Source organism: Malaclemys terrapin, chromosome 3 (genome assembly GCF_027887155.1).
Source record: "Malaclemys terrapin pileata isolate rMalTer1 chromosome 3, rMalTer1.hap1, whole genome shotgun sequence".
In the NCBI taxonomy this organism is placed as follows: Eukaryota; Metazoa; Chordata; order Testudines; family Emydidae; genus Malaclemys; species Malaclemys terrapin.
In genome coordinates, this window is record NC_071507.1 from 125,084,868 (window position 1) to 125,108,285 (window position 23,418).

Genomic DNA, 23,418 nt, shown 5'->3' on the forward strand with positions numbered 1-23,418 from the left:
TACAATGGTTCCTGTACCTGAGGAGAGAAGGCTGCAACTTCCTTTATAGCCTGTCAATGTTGCTGTGTCAGTGTGATGGAAGGCCCTTTCTTCCTCCTATGATTTCAGCTCTGACAGTGTTCAGTCTAGTCCAATTAGTTTTACTTCCTTTTACTTTATTGTTTTGAGACTTTCTTATTGAAATGAGACCCTGCTGGGATCACAATTTTTTTGTTTGTTTTTGTTTTGTTTGTTTACTTGATGCAAAACAGTGTTATGAAAAAGCCATGGTTGTCTTCCTGGAGTTTTCAGTTAATCACTAATGACCAAGGGAAGCTAGACACCACCTAACTTATTATAAGAATAATGGACTGTCACACTCCAAATAAGAATCTTTTTGGTGGGGCTCAGTCATAGGCAATTTGTCTTAATTTTAATATCAGATTTCTCCATATACTTTTGTGTGTGTGTTTGAGGGAAAGAGCTAGATCAGGGATGGGCAAACTTTTTGGCCCGAGGGCCACATTGGGTTGCAAAACTGTATGGAGGGGTGGGTAGGGAAGGCTGTGCCTCCCCAAACAACCTGGCCCCAACCCCCATCCACCCCTCCCACTTCCCGCCCCCTGACTGCACCTCTAACCCCCCCCATCCAACCCTCCCTGCTCCTTGTCCCCTAACTGCCCCCTCCTGGGAACCCCCACCCCTAACCACCCCCCAGAACCCCATCCCCTTTCAACCCCCCCTGCTCCCAGTCCCCTGACTGCCCTGATCCCTATCCACGCCCCTGCTTCCTGGCAGGCTCCCAAGGATCCCATGCCTATCGAACCCCCCCCATTCCCCATCTCCTGACCCCTATCCACACCCCCGTCCCCTGACAGGCCCCTCCGGGATGCCCATGCTTATCCAACCTCCCTGTTCCTCGTTCCCTGACTGCCCCCCCGAACCTCCATCCCATCCAACCGCCCCCTGTCCCCTGGCTGCCCCCTGGGACTCCCCGCCCCTTATCAAACCCCCCCACCCCGAGCCCCGGCCCCCTTACCATGCCGTTCAGAGCAGCATGTCGGGCAGCCGCGACGCCTGGACGGAGCTAGACACACTGCCACGCTGCCCTGCAGGAGTGCGCAGTTCCGCCGCCCAGAGAGCTGCCCGCACAGTGGCGTGGCTGTGGGGACAGTAGGGGAGGGGCCGGGGCTAGCCTCCGCAGCTGGGAGCTCAAGGGCTAGGCAGGACCATAGTTTGCCCACCTCTGAGCTAGATGTTTAAAATTTCTAAAATGATAAAAGCATGCTGCATTTAGGGAAGGTATTGTTGCTAGGAGTGCAACACCCTGTTGGTATGCAAACACATTTCTGAAAGACCTTTCGTGTCCTACTTTCTGTGGGAAGTGTTGTTTGAAAAGCTGACAGGATCTCCAAGGTTTTGAGCTGATGGACCCCTCACAGAGTATGAAAAGCATCCACTGAAATTAGTTCCCTGTGGAGATGAAAATAAGGAGTTATAATACTGTAGGCAACAATGCTGCCATTTTTCAGGAAAATAAAGAATTCTAATAACTCTTTTTAGGCTAACATGAAAGAATAAAGGACCTTTTCTTTTAAAAATGCAGAATACCGTATTGAATTATAAAGCTAGACTTTAAAAAAAGAAAAGCTACTGATTGTTGAGGTTTATTGTTGATAATTACTGTTTGCAGTGTAAAATCCCTGTATTACCAGAAACTGAAGCGGAATGGTATGTTCAACTACATTAAATTGTATAGTGATCTATTGTAGGATTTTAGCCATTCACATTCTGATTTTCTACATATCAGTAACAAATTTTAGAAAACTTTTTTATATTTAAACTTAAATTTCATTTAATATATTCTATTTTGTGCTTTTACTGAGAGATGCCATTCCTTCAAGTGTTTTTTCTGTATTTACAGACTATACGATGGCACGTAGACCTGCAGCCTTGGGCAAGTCCAACTCCTTCCCTGAATTATGAGGCCTTGAGGTTCCTGAAGTATATCACCACACCTCAGGTTGGTTTTCATTTCGATATCCAGTTTGAAAATAATTTGCAAAACACAATCAATTCTTCCCCCAAAAAAGATTCTTCAACAAGAGTTACAATGATTTCCACTTCCCATGGAGTTGAAGGTTGCATCTTGTTTAGACAAATATATATATTTGTGTCTGAAGGTGTGCAACTTAAAATGATGATCAACTTAAATATGATGATTAAAAGAGAGGCTAGAAAGAGACTCCTTTCCTTTGAACATTTATTTATAAAATCCATCATTGCTACCTGTGTCTCTTCTCAAAGTACAGTACATCTGAAATATCAGAAATAGACACACAGGTGTTGGGTGGTCCCAAAAGTATTGTGATGGGCACTGGAGGACCTTTAAATAATCATTCTGTAGCCAGGCACATTTTCTTGAAAAATATGCATTCTAGGTACTCAACCAGTTTAGGAGAAGTGGCAGGTCCCTATATATTAAACAGATTTCCCCAGTAATGTCAATAGAGATCCAATCTCTCTGTAGCAAAATATTTTTATATTCACCCAAAAAACTGGAGGAAGGAGAGGGAGAGAGGTTAATTTTCTGAGGTGCTGAACACTTAAAACCCAGTTGCAGTCAAAGGGAGCTGCAGGTGCTGAGCACATCTGAAAATCAGGCCTGGATGTCTCGCTAAAGATGTAACTTTGTACAATGACATTTATATGTGTATTTCACCCAAGAAAGAATGGGAAGGGCTGCTAGATGCCCATAGTTTAGAACAGGATGGGTATTTTAATATCCTTATCTACCAACAGGTAGTCCCTGAACATCTGACTTGCAACTTGTCTATGCTGTGTCTTGCACCTAGGAATAACAAAGAACTTTAAAGATGGGTGTTTGTGTCACTCCCATAAGAAATTCTTTCTTTATACAGTATTTCTGAGGATGACAGCAAAGAATGTCTTTGAACATAACTAGAAATATACTACTGTCCCTGTTTGTTGGTAATTGTGAGGATAACACAGTCTCTGCTTATCTGCAGACCTATGGGTGCCCTAGCTGTATGATTAGAAGTACCTGACTCATTTTTACAATGATATCTGTGCCCCCAAACACTCACTAGAATGAACTATATTGAGAAAGCAGGAATGAAGATGATTCAAATGAAGACAGTAAGATCTAAATGGAACCAAATTAATTATACTTCTTGTTGTCAAGTAGAGATGCTTAGGCTGAAGCAGGCTTAGAGCACAGAAAACAGTCCTTATTCAGTGACTTAATAAATTGTGGCAGACTCAGCTAGTTGGGTCAAAACCTACAAGAGCATCAATTAGTAAAGAGTTTATAGTTTTTGACATAGCAATCAAGAGGTTCAGTTCCCAGAATGATGACTGGCTCGGGCCCCAGCAGCGCCGGCTCTGGCCCCAGCAGCGCCGGCCCTGGTTCCGGTCGAGTGCGCCGGCCCACCCCCGGCCGAGCACCTCCGGCCCGACCCCAAGCCCCGCAACCACGGCCGAAGCTCCGGCCGGAGCGCAGCCAGATTCCTGGGCTCTTTAAACCAGCCCTGGTCAGGGGACAGGGAGGGGGGGGTAGGATGGGTCGGGAGTTTGGGGGGGCTGTCAGGGGGGCAGGGGTGTGGAGAGGGGTTGGGACAGGGAGCGGGGGGGTTAGATGGGTCTGGGGTTCTGGGGGGGCTGTCAGGGGGGCAGGGGTGTGGAGAAGGGTTGGGACAGTCAGGGACAGGGAGCAGGGGGGGTTAGATGGGTCTGGGGGGGCTGTTGGGGGGCAGGGGTGTGGAGAGGGGTCGAGGCAGGCAGATAGCAGAGGGGGTTGGATGGGTCAGGAGTTCTGGGGGTCCTGTCGGGGCGGGGAGCAGTTGGATAGGGCATGGGAGTCCCCGGGGGTTTGTCTGGGGATGGGGGTGTGAATATGGGGTGGGGGTGTGGATAAGGGTTGGGGCAGTCAGGGGACAGGTAGGGTTGTAGGGGGTTCTCAGGAGGGGGCAGTCAGGGGACAAGGAGTGGTGGGGGTTGGAGGTTTTGAGGGGGACAATCAGGGAGTGGGAAGTGGGAGGGAGTGGATGGGGGCAGGGCAGGGGCAGGGCTAGAGCAGGGCTCCTCCCCCCCAGTGTCCTCTTTTTTGCTTGTGGAAATATGGTAACCCTAGCTACCTCCTAATGCTGACCCTGGCTTTTATATGCAGAAAAGCAGTTGTTGTGGCACAGATGGGCCATGGAGTTTTTATAGCATGTGGGGGGTGGTGGGGGGCTCAGAAAGAAAAAGGTTGAGAACTTCTGGTCTAGATAATCAAGTGTTATGAGATTTTTTCCAAAAAGATACAAAATGCAGAACGCAGTCCAGTGTTTGAAAGAAAAAATAAATTGACTTTTATGCTCAAGTGAATTGTTTTTAGGGAAATGGATTCAGTATATGATGCTGAAGCTCAGTTATTTGCCTTTAATATTTGTATTGGTGTTAGGAGGGATTTTTCTGATCCATGACATTCTTCACCCAACAAAAAAAACAAACAAGGAAAAAACAATCAATATAGCTAGGGACCTGATTGTAACTCAGATTATAATTAAACCATTTTAAATTTTCCTCCCCTCCACCTTTCCCCCACAAAGTAAACCAAGAGTAATTTAAGAAGATTAGTGTTCTGCACGTTAAAACAAAATCTCTTCTGATTTCAACAGATTTCATGTGAACATATGAATATGAACAGCCTGACAGATAACTCTAAAACCATAAAGAATCCGTGGTCAATCTGTCTTGATGACAGGTTCAGTTTAGTTCATCGAATCAAAAGCAAGCAATGCCGTCTCTATTCACTTGGGTAAGTACTCCTTTTGGAGGAACAGCAAAGCATTTTAACATGAATGCATTTTAGCATGAAAAGGCCCTTTCTTAAAGCAAAGTGTAACCGTATTATCTAACAAAAATTTGAGTTTTATTCAGTTGCCTTTAGTCCTTGTTGACAAGTATTGGTCCCTGTTGTGGAATGTGATTTTTAGAAAAAACTTTTATTTCTGTGAGGTCCTTCCCTTTTCTTTCTCATATTCAACATAACAATGATGCACATGATGGAAAGTAAAGAACTAATAATTTAAGAGTGATGGTTCCATTAAAGGAAGATGGAAGTTAATGAGGTGAACTGAGAAGCAAAAGTTTCCTTCTCTAAGCAGGAATTTATTGTATAATTACTTCAAAGGAATTATTTGTAAAACATCATTCACCCCTCTGCAGCCAAGAATCAGATTTTCCAGTGTGAGAAAGCATGCTATGTGATCAGGAGTGACAGAGCACTTGTGCTGAGGTGATAAATAATAAACACAGTTGTGGCCTTCTTGTAAAATGTTTTAGCCAGTTTAGTGTTCACAAAATGTTGAGATTGAAGTTCATGCAGTTAGGGTTACCATATTTAAAAAATAAAAAAAGAGGACATGCCACGGGCCCTAGCCCCGCCCCTTTTCCACCCCCAGCCCCGCCCCAACTCCACCCTTTCCCCGCCCCTTCCCCAAAGTCCCTGCCCTAACTCCCCCTCCTCCCTCCCACCCACACGAAAAGGGCTGCCTGAGCGCTACCGGCTTTACGGTTTGCCGGGCAGCCTCCAGACCCTGCGCCCCCGGCCGGCGCTTCCCCAGCGCAGCTGGAGCCCGGGAGGGGAAGCGCCCGGCAAACCATGAAGCCGATAGCACTCAGACTTCGGGAAGCCCTTATGCCTCCGGACCCTGTGCCCCCGGCCGGGCACTTCTCCCCGGCTCCAGCTGCTCTGCTCCTCCCCGGACTCAGACTTCGGCTCTGTTTAAGAGCCAAGCTGCCCGAGCCAGCACTACCAGCTTCGGGCAGCCCCCGTGCCTCCAGACCCCAGCCGCCGGCCGGGCACTTCTCCTCCCCGGCTCCAGCTGCTCTGCTCCGGCGGCGCAGGGTCCGGAGGCATGGGGGCTGCCCGAAGCCGGTAGCGCTGGCTCGGGCAGCTTGGCTCTTAAACAGAGCCGAAGTCTGAGTCCGGGGAGGAGCAGAGCAGCCGCGGGAGAGGAAGCGCCCGGCCGGTATTTTTCCTGGACATGTTTGGCTTTTTGGCAATTCCCCCCGGACAGGGGTTTGATTGCCAAAAAGCCGGACATGTCCGGGAAAAACCGGACGTATGGTAACCCTAATGTAGTTCACCAAACAACTGTCATTTAATTAAACTTTGTTTACACTGTCCTACTCCTAGGCCGGTTTCAAAGCAGTGACGTAGTGAGAGAATCCATCTCCCATTGCCCTGAGCCATCACAATTTATTTCTATGATTTTTGGTAGTGTGGATTTAATAATGAGCAAAAAGAAATGAATCCATTTCCTTCAAGATTGGAATAACTGAGAAATGTGTTTGTGTATCAGTGATTATGACAGGGACGAGAGTAAAAGGGCTAGTTAAAAGCCCATCAAAGTCAAAGGAAGTCTTTCTATTGACTTCAGTAGGCTTTGGATCTGAGGAAGTAAGAGTCTGTGACCAAAAACAGTTGGGTGAGAAAGTTTTCTTATTGGAGAAAAGTACAGGTGAGTTCTGAGTTTTTACCCAGAGAGAGCTCCTCCTCCCTACTGTTTTCTTCTTATTTTCTGAAGTATTTACACAGCATATTTCGAACAAACATTATGTAATTTTAATACCAAAATGAAGTTTGGGTATGTCTGAGTTTTTCACCTTCACCAGGCAGATTTTTTGCTAGACTAGCCTCATAAGATGCATGTATATATATAATCATACACCCAAGCAAAATACATCCCATAAAGCAGATTTTTCTTTTTTTTTTAAAAAAGAAAGTACTTTGGGTTACAGAGAAGCCGTCTTTAATTCCCTCAGACTCTATTTATAGTCTTTCAGACTCGCTACCACTTAATTCTTCTGTTCTTTCGTTTACAATTGGCAGAAAAGTAATTTTGTTCTGAGTAAGACAAAAATCTCCTTTAAATGTTCTTCTCCTCTAATCCATTTTATAAAGAGCAAATGAAAAACAGCTGCTTCAAATGAACAGCATCTTCCACGGTGGGGGAGGATGTCACAAAAATGCAGAAATTCAGTTTGAGTGTAAAAGGGACAACCCTGCATTAAATCTGTAATCTTTAACAATTGAACAAAATATTCTCCATATGTGGGGGCTATGCCAAAAGTGGAGAAATGTTGTATGTCAGGGTGAGTGAGCCATGCCTAAAACCTCTGGAGGCCCTTTGATATTAATTTTAACTATTTTGACTACTAGCATGCATGCTGCCTTTTTTGCTTTGGGGACAGGATTTCCCAGAATGATATGGAATTGTAATATGTATTAGTGAGCTGTAGCATTATCAATGCTAAATCTGTTTATATTAAACTAACTCTGTTACAAACACAATATGCGGGCATTCAAACTGGGATAATATGGGATTTCAAAAATTTACCAGTTGAGGTTTTAAGTGTCGCTTTGAAACACTGTGTTAAAACTTACAGTATAAGAGTTAGATAATGTAAAAACTACCTTAAAATCAATGCAAAATGTGTCACACACAAGGCAGGTCTGGAAATTGCCCTCCTGCCCACCCCCCATCTGTAGGCCTAGGTTATCTCCGTCTATGGAAAATCCCACAGAAGGGGAAGATAGGACCTTAAAACTGCAAGTTTTTCACAGCTGCTCCTCTCTGTCGTTGTCCCTTTGAGACCTGTAATACATGAGCAGGCCAGGAATGTGCACTTGGAAATGGGGTGTGTGGCAAAGGTGGCTTTATGCCACCTGTGTGTTCTCTGTATTCTGGAGCTGTGCGGGGGCCTGCCTGGCTCCCAGTGCACGTCAGAAAACAACCCATCAGCTCTAATTTCTGTTCTGTTTCTCATGGCCCTCTATGAACCCCAAGAAGTAGAGACTAGCTATACTACACTGCACTCTCACTATGCCCAATGTGTTCCAATTCATCCCTGGTTTGCCCTCTCCAGAGAGTGATTATTCCACTTTTACACAAGCTGTAGAGGCCCCTTGAACAAAAGGTATTCACAGGGTGTGATTTCTCCCCACTTTGAAACCCGCCTCTTCCACTGCCAGTGCACTGTACATGAAGTTTCAGTGTAACTTGATTACACCAATGTTGTGTCGTCACCTTTACTTCGGGTGACCAGATGTCCCGATTTTATAGGGACAGTCCTGATTTTTGGGTCTTTTTCTTATATAGGCTCCTATTACCCCCAACCCCCGTCCCAATTTTTCACACTTGCTGTCTAGTCACCCTACCTTTACTTAGTATAAAATAAAAGACAGTTCAATGGCAATAGCTTGTTTCACTTTACTGTCACTGGAGAAAGAAACTGTTTTCTATCCACGGTTAGATGAAGGGGTCTCCTTTCTTTTTCTAACTCAAGCTCCTTATAAAGAAGATCTGTCTTCTGAAGCATCTTTTGTTTACTTTGTTTCCCCTACTGCATTATCACTTACCCTCACCCTCAGCACAGCCACATTTGAATGTTGCAGAAGGATAAGCAGCTCTGTTTTTTGAAGGTCCCCTTATTTTTTTCAGTTTGTGTTTGTTGTTGATGTCCCAGATGGCCTAAGACATTTCAATTTCCTGTCTTCCACATATACTTTTTCTGTTTTCCATGCTCTTGGTCGCATCCTGCAGTCCTTGTACAGGCAAAAATCCTTTTGAAGGCAGTGCAGTTATTGCCTGCATCTGATGTAGTGCATCTGGCTCTCTGAAATGTACCATTTGAAAGTACTGAAAAAGACAGTCAGAGGTAAATGTCTTCCTCAATCAGGAGCTCATCAGCTCTAGTATTAGTACCTAATTATGAATAATTTAAATTTTTGCTCATTGTAATCTTCACATCTATTATCTAACTTCTTATTCCTAAGTGATTGCACCGGCCTTCCTCCATCCATGAACAACACCATATGTGAATCTTAGCTAGATATTTCCCATTGACTCTGCTAACCTCAGAATATTGCATTAAACATTTTGAAAGGAAGCCTCTGTTTTCTCTTCCTACACAATTACTCAGAAGTGGAATCCCATAAAACAGAATCCTCCTTACAAATAAGCAGAAGTAATTTTATAACCCTTGTTCCCTCTCTTTGACCATTGCACTTTCTGAAAGGAGAAGAGTGTTTTATAGGAATTCCATTATAATAGGTGAGCTTTTTTCCAAACTTGTTGACAGAAGATGTTGGTCACATTTCAAATTATCAAATATAGTAGCATCTCTGCTGTAGAATTGGTTTAGTACTGTATTATAATATACTGGGTAACGGCCAACATTTTACAATTGGATAGTCACTGAAGTCAAGGGAGTGATCCCAGATTTACATTATATAAATGTATATGTGAACATGTTGCCATGTAGTGGTTGGTCCACAAAGGATAAAAGCCCTCCTACTACTAAGAGCTAATGGAAATTCTCTGTTGGTTCAAATGTCAGAATTTCTAGTTTCTGGAACGAAAGCTCCCAGATTCTAGTTCGAGTGCCATGGGTGTTCTGGTTGCACCTTATGGCTTCATTACAAATTGGTGTCTTACTGTACTCTGCTGGATTTGAACCACTGTGAATCTCAAATGCTGGGACAAGCTTTGTCTAGCTTGGAGAAGATGGTATAAGAAGTATGTGACATAAGGTGCCTAATGTGACTTTTACATCAGCCTGCAGTGGAGGGCATGGGGTGTGGAAGTGCTCCACTGCCATATGTAATTTTGGCTGAGGTATACCCAGTACTGGCCCTGGGGTGACTGGATGTGGAATGTGATAGAGGTATAGCTCAGGCTTCTTTAATGTCATGGCAGCACTGTGATAATCCCCACATATACACACACATCCTGACCCCTTACTCCTCATGGGCAAGGACTGCGACTGTGGCTGCTTTCTGTGTGATAGAGGGACTGGGGGTACACTTCCTTCCCTTTCTTCTGCATCTTGCGGTGCTAGCAACAGCCAGTCTCTAAGCATGTGTGTGAATATGTCACCCTCTAGTGACTAGCCCATGGGGAACAAGAGCCCTACAGCACCAGTGTAATGGGGTTGTGTTTTGGGTTTTTTTGTTATTTTGAGTCCTATCGCTACTGATGGCTATGGTGGCTAGTGTTTGCAGCCCTTTAAGGATTAATTAAACTAACATCATTAAGGATCCATGAAGCTAACAGCAGACTCTATAAACAGTGGGAAATATGCCTAATTTACAAAGTAATTTTACACATATTTTAAAACTTATTTGTCATTCTATTAACACCTTAGTTATCAGAGTGGACTGTGAGAGTGTGTGCACGGGGGGTTAAATGAATGTTTTGTGGTCTTGTGGGGAGAAGGCAGATTGAAAATGGAGGAATGTGTGTATATTCCCAAATGTTTTAATTGATGACAGAACTGATGTCTTAATACTTAATTTACTATCTTGAAATGCAAAGTCATGTTCTGCATTGCTCTGAAAGGAAATAAGGAGACAGGTTCTAAGGAGATCAGCTCTCTGGGAATGTTATTAAAGTTGTGCACCTGGGTAAAAAATGGTTTGGTTCTTGACTCTGAGGGAGCTCTTTTCTCTAATCGTGTGCAACATGTTGATTTATACTCAGTTATTCTGATTAATTTAGTTCATGCAATCACCCTAAAATATTTTTGATGTATAAATAGAGTTATAGTAATTTAAAGAAAAAAAAATCTCTAAAAATTAACCTAAAGATCACTTAGGATATTGCACTGAGGAAGATAGATATTTCTTTAAATTTCCTTTTGCTGTTAAGTTATTGGCGTTGATTCCTAATCTCCAACAGGAGATAGTGTTCCATTTGTTAATTTTTTTTATTTTTAGTGATCCAGTCAGAATCAGGTCCCCATTGTGCTGTACATACAGCAAGTTTACAATCTAAAAAGTAGTTCCTCTGCTTTTGCTTCAAAAGTCAGTATGTAGGAGTATCCTCTCTCCTTGAGTATCCATGAAAGTCTGGAGTCAATCTATGGTTGGGTACAATTTCTTTTTGCAGTATTAATAATATCTTGTTTGTTTTTGTAGACTGAGCAGTGATGATAACCAGTTTGAGATCAGCATGGCCAACAGTGGATGTGAGGTGCATCGATTTGATCCTAGTATCAAATCAGCTCATATTCAGGAGGGACAACACCTCTGGAACCATCGCCTGTCCATTGACTGGAGAGATCCCAATCCGGCAATTGCTGCTCATAAACTACGTAGCCGTACAAAAAAGCTTGGCACCATCTTGAATGAATTTGGACACCAGAAGGTGAGAATTAAAGTGCTGCAACTATAACGCAAGCATAACAAGCAGAGAGAATTCCCAAAGCTTCCTCCCTGTTAGCCTGAGGGCTTGAGGCATTCTCTTTCATTTCTAAAATCCTCTTCCAATAGATATCTCCTCTTTCTAAAAAGTTGTATTACATTCTGTCATGAAGGTGCTTTTCTATGGTGCTTTTTCAGTTCACTGGCAACAAACACCTTGATTTTAAATCACTAACCAGGCATTTAATATTCTGTCCCTCTCTCTCCTTTTAGACTCTCTTAATAGAGGCTAGCTGATGACTTTGGCTACCTGTTTTCTCAGCCCTATCCCTAATCTGAGTTTGAATGGTGAATCCTTAATACAACACCATTTATAACATCACAAGAACATTTACAACTATAATTAGAACAGAAGAAATTGTAAAAGGATTGTATATGTTCACAAAGCCATTTATTTTTATTAGCGACATCAGTAACAAAAACATCCTGGTTTGAAATTGGCAGTAATCTGTTTTCTTGGGCTTGCCTGATCTCCTTTTAGGGAATTGTAAAGATACTAGAGTTCTTCTGGTCTTCAGTGACTTTTGCCAAAGTACATTTCACAAAGTTCCTGACGTGCAGACTCTGTATACTTTCAAGCGAATATTGCCCTCAGAGAATGTACTGGCATGAATTAAAATGTTAATATGCCTTGATGCCTGCAGCTAGTTCTGCTTGTCTTTATTTTTTAAGAAATGGACAAACCTAGCTGCAGAGGTGGTCTCCTGCAGGACTTTCAGAGCAAGCAGTAACATAACATGTAGGTTTGTCATTGTAAAGTATGAGGTCCTTTTTTTCCCTTTAGTATTTTATTTTGGCTCAGCTGTCCTCACAGAACCATTTTGAAGTTAAAAGTAAAAAGCGGAGCATTTTTTTTCCTATCACTTAGCCATATTGTTCCTATTTTAGACTTATGCTTTAGTGAAAGAGTATCTGAACAGAGAAATGACTTTTTCTTTGATATTTGTGCTGTGAAGAATTATACATTCTAAAATATATATATCAAAGAAAAGCCCATGAAACTTGTTAGAATCTAAACCTATTGGGGAATAATCATCTGGTTAGTGTAGTAATTTAGAAAGATAAGACCCTGAACGAATCGGAAGATTGGCCTCTGTTACTTCTGTGTATATTGGGTGAAAGTCACCCTTGGATGGAGGGGCCATGAAAAGGCACCAGCACAAGAGAACCAGAGCAGTTCTTCTGTGCCAGTGGAGGGCAGCCAGGGAGCATAGCTCAGCATGTAGAGGAAGTATGGAAGCGTGACTACTGAGTCTGTAGTTATGTGGATCCATTGGCCACATATACATATCACATAGGATTTGGTCGGGGGGAAGGGTGTCTTTGCATATATGGTGAGCAAAGTACCACTTTCCACACTCTGACCTCTATATAACTCCCCATATGAAGCCAGTGTGTTTGTTGAAGGTGGGAATTGAATTTCGTCCAGTGAGAATAAAACCATTATATGCTTTGCAGTGTTCTACCATTTCCCATTTACTGAATATTTAAATGAGCCAATTCAATTTACATAACTTTTTCTGTATTAGACAGATAAGGTGTGTGAGGTAATATCTTTTATTGAACCAACTTCTGTTGGTGAGAGATGAGTGAGTTGGTCCAATAAAAGATATTACCTCACTCACCTTGTCTCTATAATATCCTGGACCAACACGGCTACAACAGCTCTGTATTAGAAAGGCAGTCTAAGAAGATTAATGCTGCCCTCCATCTCTGGATTGTATGTTGCATAAAGACTCAAACAAGCTGCTGTTCATTAAGAGTACCTCAAAGTAAATATACTGACTTTCAGTTTTTCATTTTCCTACTGAATGTGAATGGAATGTTTTCCTTGACTGTACAAATAAGTTAATATTAAACATTTTCATAACATACTTTCCAAAACATTTTTCAATTAGCCATTTAAAATATTCTCCTCCTTCCATTATTTTAACTTTAAAAATCCCTCTTCTTTCCTTAGAAGTTATTGTTGCCCCTGCTTCTAGTGAGGAATTTCAAGCAACTCCATTTGAGCTAAAAAGTCAAGTTTTGTCCACACATTAACCACACTGGTGCTGTAAAACCATCTGCAATCCTCCCATTATAATGTGAGTGCCTCCTCTGTAATGTTTGGCCTCTGCTGGACCATCAGGGCATACCAATTTATACATGAGGAACAGATGTGAAACGGCCATGGCAAAAGACTTTGGAGTAAGTGTTGGACAAACTAGGAAACATAAGAGGAAATGTGTGCAACATCTGTGTGTCCTTTCATGGGCAGTTTTGGTGTCCCAGTGTACTCGGTTCATTTCCTCTATGTAAATGTTACCTTGCCCATATGCATGAAGTGTGTGTTTCCTATTGAATTTTTCGGCAATCAGTGACTTGTGTTTCTGTAAGACAAGCCAATAGCAAGCTAAGTGTAGTGAGTCATGAACAGCAATTTGCAACAGAGATCTTTCATTATACATAAATCCTTTCTGGATAACTAAGGCCAAGGCATCTTGGGATTAGTGTAAAGTAAAAAAATAATAGACTTTTTTAACCGAAGCTCAATAAAATTATGTAGTACATTGTTTGGGGAGAATTTTTATCCTTCGAGATCAGCCATAATAAACTTAACAGGAATTTAAAGTTTCTATGGTGACATTAGTCTCACATGCAAACATTTACTCCACCCATTGTCACCTGCCCATTTTTTATTTAAAACATGCTGCTTTTTCTCTACTAATAGGTAGGTATCAACAATTTGTGGCTTCTTGGACAACTCACCCCCATTTCAAGAGGCAGGGAAGTTATTAGGCAAATCTCTGTTTAGTCCAATTCAGCTTTTTGAAATATCCATACATACTCCAGTGCTGCAGTCCTCTTGTACATGCTACCCTTACCTGACTCTGGCAGGAGTTATCTGAGTGCAAATATTGCAGGACTGGGACTCTCAGCATTTTAGGGATAGATGAACACAGAACTTCTGTTACTGACCACAAACTTGGTAAATTCCAGTGTTCTTTTAGACTGATCACAGAGAAGCAGCTCATTCTGTTGCTCAAGAGTTATCTACTAATCCTAAATTCAGACTTTATTGCAGTAAAGAGCTGGTTCAGATTTCAAACCAAATCATTCACGTGTTAGGTTGATTTGAAAATGAATGCATCCACACATAGCTCAGTGGTTTGAGCATTGGCCTGCTAAAACCAGGGTTGTGAGTTCAATCCTTGAGGGGGCCACTTGGGGATCTGGGGCAAAATCAGTACTTGGTCCTGCTAGTGAAGGCAGGGGGCTGGACTCTATGACCTTTCAAGGTCCCTTCCAGTTCTAGGAGATGGGATATCTCCATTAATTATTATAACCAATCCTGTTCCGTCGACTTAAAAGGCTCTTAAAATCGACTTCTGTACTCCTCCCCAGCAAAGAGAGTAGCGCTAAAATCGACCTTGCTGGGTTGAATGTGGGGTAGTGTGGATGCAAATCGACAGTATTGGCCTCCGGGAGCTATCAGAGTGCTCTATTGTGTCTGCTCTAGACATCACTTTGAACTCTGATGCACTAGCTAGGTACACAGGAGAAGCCCTGGGAACTTTTGAATTTCATTTCCTGTTTGGTCAGCGTAGCGAACTCAGCAGCACAGGTGACCATGCAGTCCCCCCAGAATCGTAGAATGTTTCTATGCTCCCCCTATCATCTCAGTCCCTGAGGTTATCGCAAATTAGAAGGCGAAAAAAACTGCACTCACAATGACATGTTTTCTGAGCTCATGCAGTCCTTCCGCACTGATAGGGCACAGCTTAATGCATGTAGGCATTCAGTGGCAGAGGCCAGGAAAGAATTAAGTGAGCACGAAGAGCGGAGGTAGGATGCAATGCTGAGGCTAATGGGGGAGCAAACGGACATGATGAAACATCTGATGGGGAAGCAAACGGACATGATGAAACGTCTTTTGGAGCTGCAGGAAAGCCAACAAGAGCACAGACCCCTGCTGCATCCACTGTATAACCACCTACCCTCCTCCCCATGTTTCATAGTCTCCTTACCCAGATGCCCAAGAACGTGGGGGGAAGGCTCTGGGCACCCAGCCACTCCACTCCAGAGGATGGCCGAAGCAACAGAAGGCTGTCATTCAAACAGTTTGATTTTTAGTGTGGCTACAATAAACAATGTGGCTTTGTCCTTCCCTCCTCCCCCACCCCACCTGGGCTACCTTGTCCATTATCTCTCTTTTTTTTTAAATTAATAAAGAAAGAATGCATAGTTTCAAAACAATAGTTACTTTATTTTGAAGTGGTTGGCTTACAGGGAATTAAAATCAACAAAGGGGGCGGGTTTGCATCAAGAAGAAACACACACAACTGTCACACCGAAGCCTGGCCAGTCATGAAACTAATTTTCAAAGCCTCTCTGATGCTCAGCACGCCTTGCTGTGCTCTTCTAATCACCCTGGTGTCTGGCTGCTCAAAATCAGACACCAGCTGATTTGTCTCAACCTTCCACCCCGCCATAAATGTCTCCCCCTTACTCTCAGAGATATTATGGAGCACACAGCAAGCAGCAATAACAATGGGAATGTTGGTTGCGCTGAGGTCTGACCTAATCAGCAAACAGCACCAGCGAGCTTTTAAACGTCCAAAGGCACATTCTACCACCATTCTGCACTTGCTCAGCCTATAGTTGAACTGCTCCTTACTACTGTCCAGGCTTCATGAGCCATGGGAGCAAGGGGTAGGCACGACCGCGTGCTGCTGCTGGCTGGGAGAGCAGCCTGAGGCAGAAGCCTCCAGCTCGTATGATATTCCAGGCAGGACTGAATCTCCATCAGACGAAACTTAAAGAAGAGAATGACCTGGAGTCTCTGGCTCCCATTCGGTGTTCTAAGAAGAGGATAACCATGTCTGTCCTGGTGCCCCTGATCGACCTCACTGACTTCTTTAAAATCGACCTAATTTTATAGTGTAGACATAGTATATGTGTATATTAGCTTTGTATGCAGCTTTTGCATCTTCTCCAAATGGTGAATGTTTTTTCCTTGTAACCCAGGCATGTATGCAGTACAAAGAACAGAGGAAATCTTAAGAGAATTGCAAGCTCCTATGCCACTCCTGAAATCCCAAACCCAACCATTACATATTTTTTGTGTTATAAAGATTGTGCTAAAAAGCAAAAATAAGACTTTTTGACAGAAGGGCTCGTAGCAGCAGAAGCAAATTAATTCATGCTGGCTTGAAAGCATATGCATGAAAAACCATGCACGTTCACACATGCAAACTGTTTATTCAGCTGTAGTTTTCCTTCCCCTGGAGCTCAGAGTTCTGATCTATCAGGGTGTCCTATTATGCCCAGTCCAATGAGCTAGGGGTTGCATTCCTAGGAAAGATAGGTCAGCAGCCCAGAACCACGTACACAATGACCTCTTGGAAAGCCAGGTAAACAAGAAACTGAGACAGCAAATTGAATTTGCATTTAACAGCAAAGCACCACTGAGTTAGGGTTACCATATTCTGTGCCTCCAAATGGAGGACACTCCACGGCCCCCGGCCCCGCCCCAGCCCCGCCCATACCCCCGCCCCAACCCCGCCCCCTCCCCAAAGTCTCCGCCCCCTCCCCTGCTTCCCGCGAACATTTGATTCGCGGGAAGCCTGAAGCAGGTAAGGGGGGTGTGGGGGGGAGGAGGCGCGGCCCAGGCTGGCCCCCCGGCGGCTCCAGCCTGGGTCGGCTCGGGCCCTGGGGTGCCGGCCCCGGCCGACCACCCCCGGCCCGCCCAGCACTGCCGGCCCCCGGCGGCCCGGCGCACCCCCGGGCTCCCCGCGGGCCCGCCGGCCCGGCTGACCGGCTCCCCGCCGGCCCGGCTCCCCGCGGGCCCGCCGGCCCGGCTCCCCGCGGGCCTGGCTCCCCGGCTCCCCGGCTCCCCGCGGGCCCGGCTGACCGGCTCCCCGCCGGCCCGGCTCCCCGCGGGCCCGGCTGACCGGCTCCCCGCCGGCCCGGCTCCCCGCGGGCCCGGCTCCCCGCCGGCCCGGCTCCCCGGCTCCCCGCGGGCCCGGCTCCCTGCGGGCCCGGCTCCCCGGCTCCCCGCCGGCCCGGCTCCCCAGCTCCCCGCGGGCCCGGCTCCCCGCCGGCCCGGCTCCCCGCGGGCCCGGCTGACCGGCTCCCCGCCGGCCCGGCTCCCCGCGGGCCCGGCTGACCGGCTCCCCGCCGGCCCGGCTGACCGGCTCCCAGCCCGGACCCCGGCCCGGCACCGCGCTCCCGGCTCCCCGTCCGGCCCCGCGCCCGGCACTGCGCCCCTAGTTCCCGGCCCGGCACCATGCCACCGGCCCCGCACCGCCGGCCCAGCACCACCCAGCCCTCCCGATTTTCCCGGACATGCCCGGCTTTTGGGGATTTCCCCCCGGACGGGGATTTGAGCCCCCAAAAGCCGGACATGTCCGGGAAAATCCGGACGTATGGTAACCCTACACTGAGTATAATTTTTAGACTGCAGTAAGGAGTTGCTTTCACCTGTATTACAAAAAAATTATGTAAGATACAGTTGCATCAGGCCCACAGCTTACTATTAAAAGAAATTATGAAAGTTTTATTTTAATATTTTAATTTATGCTGGGTTTTGCATTAGGAATTGTTTGTGTGACAAGCTGGCTAGCAGATGTCAATTCCATTTTATAGAACATGCTTAGATTTAAGGCTTATAGAAATCCAAAAATTGCCCTTTTAACTTATTATTTAAGACCTGACAACTTCAGAACATTACACCCTGCGGTAATGTTGATTAATAACCTCATATTCTCCTGGACAAATAATTTATCACCTGTCTTCATCTCCTAAAGCAGTTAATGTAAAGTCTATTTCATGCTGCACTTTTAGTTTTGAGAAAGCTGGTAAGAAAGATCAAAGATGACAGAAAATTAATTCCCCATTTTGTTTTGGTACCATGTGTGTTGGCAGCAGCACAAATAAATATAAAAGCAAATATACAAGGCAAAAATTGCATAGTGACTTAGTTGCATATGATGATCAGAGTAAAAAAATTCAAAAATAATGCATAAAGGTTGGTGAAAGACTATTTTCAATTTTTAAAAGCAATAAAATGATTAGAGCACTCACCCAAGAGACCCAAGTTCAATTCCCCTCTCTGCCTCAGGGGAGAGAGGATTTGAACAGGGCTTTCCCACATCTCTCAGGAGTGTTCTAACCACTAGGCTATGGGATATTCTGATATGAGCTTCCTCACTATCTCCCATTGATGCTATTCCACTTGGGCTAAATAATTAAATAGTCCTTGGAGCCAGGGGATGAGACCCTGGGTCTCCCACCACCTGCTTCCTGAGGGCTATTATTAATGTTGTGATAGAGCTGGCCCTGGTCAAAGGCTATGCTAGAAATCCACAAAACCACATTGTCTACCATTTTTGCCGCCCCAAGCAAAAATAAAATAATAATAAAAAAAAAGTCACTTGGCCTGCCGCCCGAACTGCCGAAGGGGGGGAAAAAAAAAAAAAAAGCCGCCCCATAGCATGTGCCGCTCCAGGCACATGCTTCCTCCGCTGGTGCCTGGAGCCAGCCCTGCCTCTGACTTGGGCAAGTCATTTAATCTTGGTAGCTCATTATCCTCCATTAAGCTTGACTTACCTACTGCACAGAGATGTTTGGAGTTAGTCGGTGTGTTCCAGATCCCCAAAGGGCCTTAGGCATTGTGATGCTGCGCGTTGCTACCCCTAACTTTTAGTCAGCTGAGAAACCACTGGAACAGTGATGAGCTCCACAAAGTCTTGAGTTAGGCACCCAAGCTCCCTGTAAGAGAGGGGGGAGAGAGGCATCTAGGAATGGGAATGGGATCTATAAAACCAGCACATTAGGCAGGGAGCCTAATGGGAGATGCTGAGGAGAAGGATGTGTCCTAAGACTCACCTGTCTTACAGAGTTTGGCACTTGCATCTGGGATGCAAGGAGGCACCGCTCTCTGCTTGTGATTCACAACTGGGAATCCCTCCCTTGGAGTCATGCAGTTTAAGTGCCTAAATCATTTCTTGTGAGAATGAGTTAGGTGCATGTCTTGCTACACACACAACAGCTAGAGTAGCAGGCGGCAGCAGTGATGACCTGATAACTTTTAGTCCCGTAGCTAGAGCACTCACCTAGGATGTGGTTCATTTCCCACCCTCTTCCTAGGAGGGTTGAAAGGGTGTGAACGGGGGTCACCCACTTCTTGGGAGAGTGTCCTAACTACTGGGCTGCAGGATATTCTGTTATGAGCTCCCTCAGTCCATCCTGCAGAAGCTGTTCCACGGTGTATAAATACTTAGTCTTTGGAGCAGAGCGAGGGAGTGAGAATGATTCTGTAGTCTAGTGGGGTTAGGTCACTCACCTGGGAGGTGGGAGACCCAGGGTCTCATCCCCTGGCTCCAAGGACTATTTAATTATTTAGCCCAAGTGGAATAGCATCAATGGGAGATAGTGAGGAAGCTCATATCAGAATATCCCATAGCCTAGTGGTTAGAACACTCCTGAGAGATGTGGGAAAGCCCTGTTCAAATCCTCTCTCCCCTGAGGCAGAGAGGGGAATTGAACTTGGGTCTCTTGGGTGAGTGCTCTAATCATTTGGCTAAAAGTTAGAACCACCCACATTATACTTCTACCTCCTCCTTCAGCTGGATTTTGAATGGGGCTCAGTCCAGTGATTGGGCTCCACAGGCAAGATAGGAGCTCCTCTGTTTTTCTTCCCAATTCGTAGATTGCACTGGGGCTTAGGCACCAGTACACCTAGCATGAGGCAGCAGTGTGCACCAGAGGCAGAAAAGTAGATGTCTAGGGAACTTTTACCCTGAATATTTAGGCGCAAGTGAGTTTAGGTGCCTAGAGGGTTAGGTGGCTGCCAAGCTGGGGTTTTGTGGATTGCTGTGGAGCCTAAAACCAGACACTTAGGTGCTTAAATCTAAGTATCTTTTTGGATCTGGGTCCCTGTCTGTAATGCTTTTAAAATATAACGTGAGTGTTAAATATTAATGTTAGGAGTTAGCCACATGCTTGCAAAACTATGGATGTTTAATGGGTGAGGATAATTTGCAGTGAGACACGCCACTTGGGCAGAATTTAAAAAGACATTTAAATGTGGTTTTTGTAAAGTAAATTTTCTGCACACTCTCATCACTGCTGATTTTCTAGGTATTAGTCTGTAAACACATGCTCTCATTTACCAGGAATCGCTCTGTCAGATTCTAGCCATGATGCCACCAGCTGCTGTTGGTAACATTCATAAATATTTGTATATTTATATGATAATCATCAACAGTGGATTTTGGCTTTATGGAAAGACTCTGGCAGCAATAGGAGACTGAACATCAATGAGACCATCAGTTTAAACCCAAGTAGTCTGCTAATCAACAATGATGGGAAAAGGAAATAGAGAAAAGATGCTCACTGGGTGATGAGAGTCATTGAATTATTATTTCATTCAAGCATTGGCTACCAGTGGTGGGAGCTCAGTAAATTTTTGCCACATGCCCAGGTTAGTGGTAGCCAACATTTTTAAATGTAGACCACACCAGGGGCGGCTCTAGCTTTTTTGCCGCCCCAAGCACAGCAGGCAGGCTGCCTTCGGCGGCATGCCTGCGAGAGGTTCCCGGTCCCGCGGATTCGGTGGCATGCCTGCGGGAGGTCTGCCAGTCCCGCAGCTTTGGCGTACCCGCTGCCGAATTGCTGCTGAATCCGTGGGACCGGCGGACCTCCCGCAGGCAGGCCGCAGAAGGCTGCCTGACTGCCGCCCTCGCAGGGACCGGCAGGGCGCCCTCTGTGGCTTGCCGCCCCAGGCACGTGCTTGGAGCGCTGGTGCCCGGAACCGCTGCTGGACCACACAGACTGAAGCTCTTGCCCGCAACTGTATCAGAGTTGTTCTTCTCACTTGCTGGCACATTGTACGGACATAAGCCTCATACCTGTCTTTTGTGGCTCTCCTACCATTCTTCTTTGAGTGCTGGTCTAATAGATTTTTCATCAGTGGGGATTCCCATCTCGGATCCTCTTTGCAACCCAGGGAAGCAGGAAGTTCCTGGCCTATTGCTCACAAGATGCTCAGGGGTACGACTCCAGAAGGGATACCTTCCTAGTCCAGTGGTCAGACCAGTTGAAGCACACCTTCTGTCCCATCACCCTGCTACCTTGTATCCTTTGGAAGATCAAGCTGGACAAGGAAACAGTGATCTTAATAGGACCATGGTGGCAGCAACAGTTCTGGTTCATCTTAGCTCTGCAGATGGCTCCTTGCCTGTACGTTCACCTACAGCCATTTCCAGATCTATTGTCACAGAATGGAGGCATGACCAACCATCCCAGCCTGCTTTTTTTTTTTTTTTTTTTGGATGGGCAATGCACTTAGAGAGATCTTGCTCACAGGAAGTTCAATCCATCCTTCACAACAACAGAAAACCCTATACAAGAAAGTGCTATGCTGCCAAATGGAAGCAGTTCTCCCTGTGGTGCCAGAAGCATCATTTGCCTCTGTAGGAGTCCAGGATTCCTCTTATCCTGGATTATCTACTGTCCTTGAAGGCACCGGGCCTATCCATCAGTTCAGGATGTGGGTATTTAGCAGCTAATTAATGCCTTTCTTCCGCCAGTGAAAAACTGATCAGTTTTCAGTCACCCTACAGCAGTAAAGTTCTTAACAGGCATTGTCAGAATGTTCCAGCCAGTATCAAGACCTATGCCTGCTCAGGATATGAACATGGTGCTATTGGCATTTATGAACCCACCATTAGTACCCTTGGACTCCTGCTTCCTCTTATACTTATTGATGGAGGTGGGCTTCCTCACAGTTGTCACCTCGGCCAGGAGGGTGGGTGAGTTCAGGGTCCTTATGGCAGACTTGCTTTATATGATCTTTCACAGAGACAAAGTATCCCTGAGATTGCATCCCAAATTTATCCCCAAGGTTCCTTCTGACTTTCACCTGATGCAGACGGCTCACCTGCCTGTATTTTACCTGAAAAATCTTGTACAGTACTTGTGGTAGGAGGGGGAAGGGAAGCAAGGTATAGTGGAGAGAGTCCATCCAGAGGAGGAGAAGGGCATCGTCCTGAGGCCTCCCCCATGGCTCATCTGGAGCAATAAAGTGGAAGTGTGAGGTTCTTGTGAGTGGTGAAGAAGTCCCAGCGTGGGTACTTCACTTATGGAAGAGGCACCAGAGTGTGGTGTTGTGCAGCTCCCACTTGTGGTTCAGGTAGAGCATCTTGCTGCATGTGTCTGCCAGGGAGTTTTGGGTGCCTGGGAGGTATGTGGCCTGCAGCGTGACTTGATGTTTGATGCACCAGTTCCAAAGGTGAATAGACTCCGAACAGAGGTAGGGAGACTTGGCACCACCCTGTTTGTTGATGTAAAGCACTGCTGCAATGTTGTTGGAGAGTAATTAGATGTGCTTGGCCCATATGAGGGGAAGAAATGCCTGGCAGGCAAGATGGACCACCCTCAGTTCCAGGATATTTATATGCAGCTTGGCTTCCTGAGGCCCAGATGCCCTGTGCTGTGTGGCGGTCTAAGTGAGCTCCCCAAGCTGCGAGGGAGGCATCCATTGTGAGCATGGGTTGTGGCATACGCGGTTTGAAGGGAATACCGACCAGGACCTAGGAAGGATCCGTCCATGATGTGAAGGACGTCAGTACATGCCAGGGGATCAGGACTTTGCTGTGCAGGCAGTCACAATGTGGTCTGTAGACAGGAGCCAGAGCTGGAGACAATGCATGTGAAGACGGACCTGTTGTGTCACTGAGGTCAGGGCCAGCTCCAGGCACCAGCGAACCAAGCAAGTGCTTGAGGGGGCCAATAGAAAGGGGGGCGGCACGGCCAGGTCTTCGGCGGCAAGTCCCTCAGTCCCTCTCCTCCTGTTTGAGCTGCTGCCGAAGTGCCACCTTCCCCCCCTCCCCCACTTCGCCACTTGGGGCGGCGAAAAAGCTGGAGACGGCCCTGACTGAAGTACACGCTGTCATATGTCTGAGAAGAGAGAGACAGCAGCGGAATGGTGGTACAGGGTTGCGGCGCAGGCCTGCAATTTGGTTTGTGCTGGTGGTGAAGTGGTCTGCTGGAAGAAAAGCCTGTGCTGCGTCGGAGTCAAGTCACGCCCCAATGAAGTCGATTGTTGGGTAGGTATGAGCACTGACTTGTCCTCATTCATACAGACCCCGAGACAGGTGAGAAGAGCGCAGATAGTG

The 23,418-nt window shown here is 45.8% G+C and overlaps 1 protein-coding gene across 3 annotated transcripts in view; it reads left to right on the forward strand.

Moving 5' to 3' along the window:
* METTL24 (methyltransferase like 24) overlaps positions 1–23,418 on the forward strand; it is an 87,703-nt gene that overhangs the window by 34,265 nt on the left and 30,020 nt on the right. For all 3 annotated transcript variants that reach the window (XM_054024269.1, XM_054024270.1, XM_054024272.1), the window contains 3 exons: positions 1,904–2,002; positions 4,662–4,801; positions 10,970–11,198. In XM_054024269.1, the coding sequence (XP_053880244.1) occupies positions 1,904–2,002; positions 4,662–4,801; positions 10,970–11,198 (468 nt within the window). The remainder of the gene's footprint in view (positions 1–1,903; positions 2,003–4,661; positions 4,802–10,969; positions 11,199–23,418) is intronic.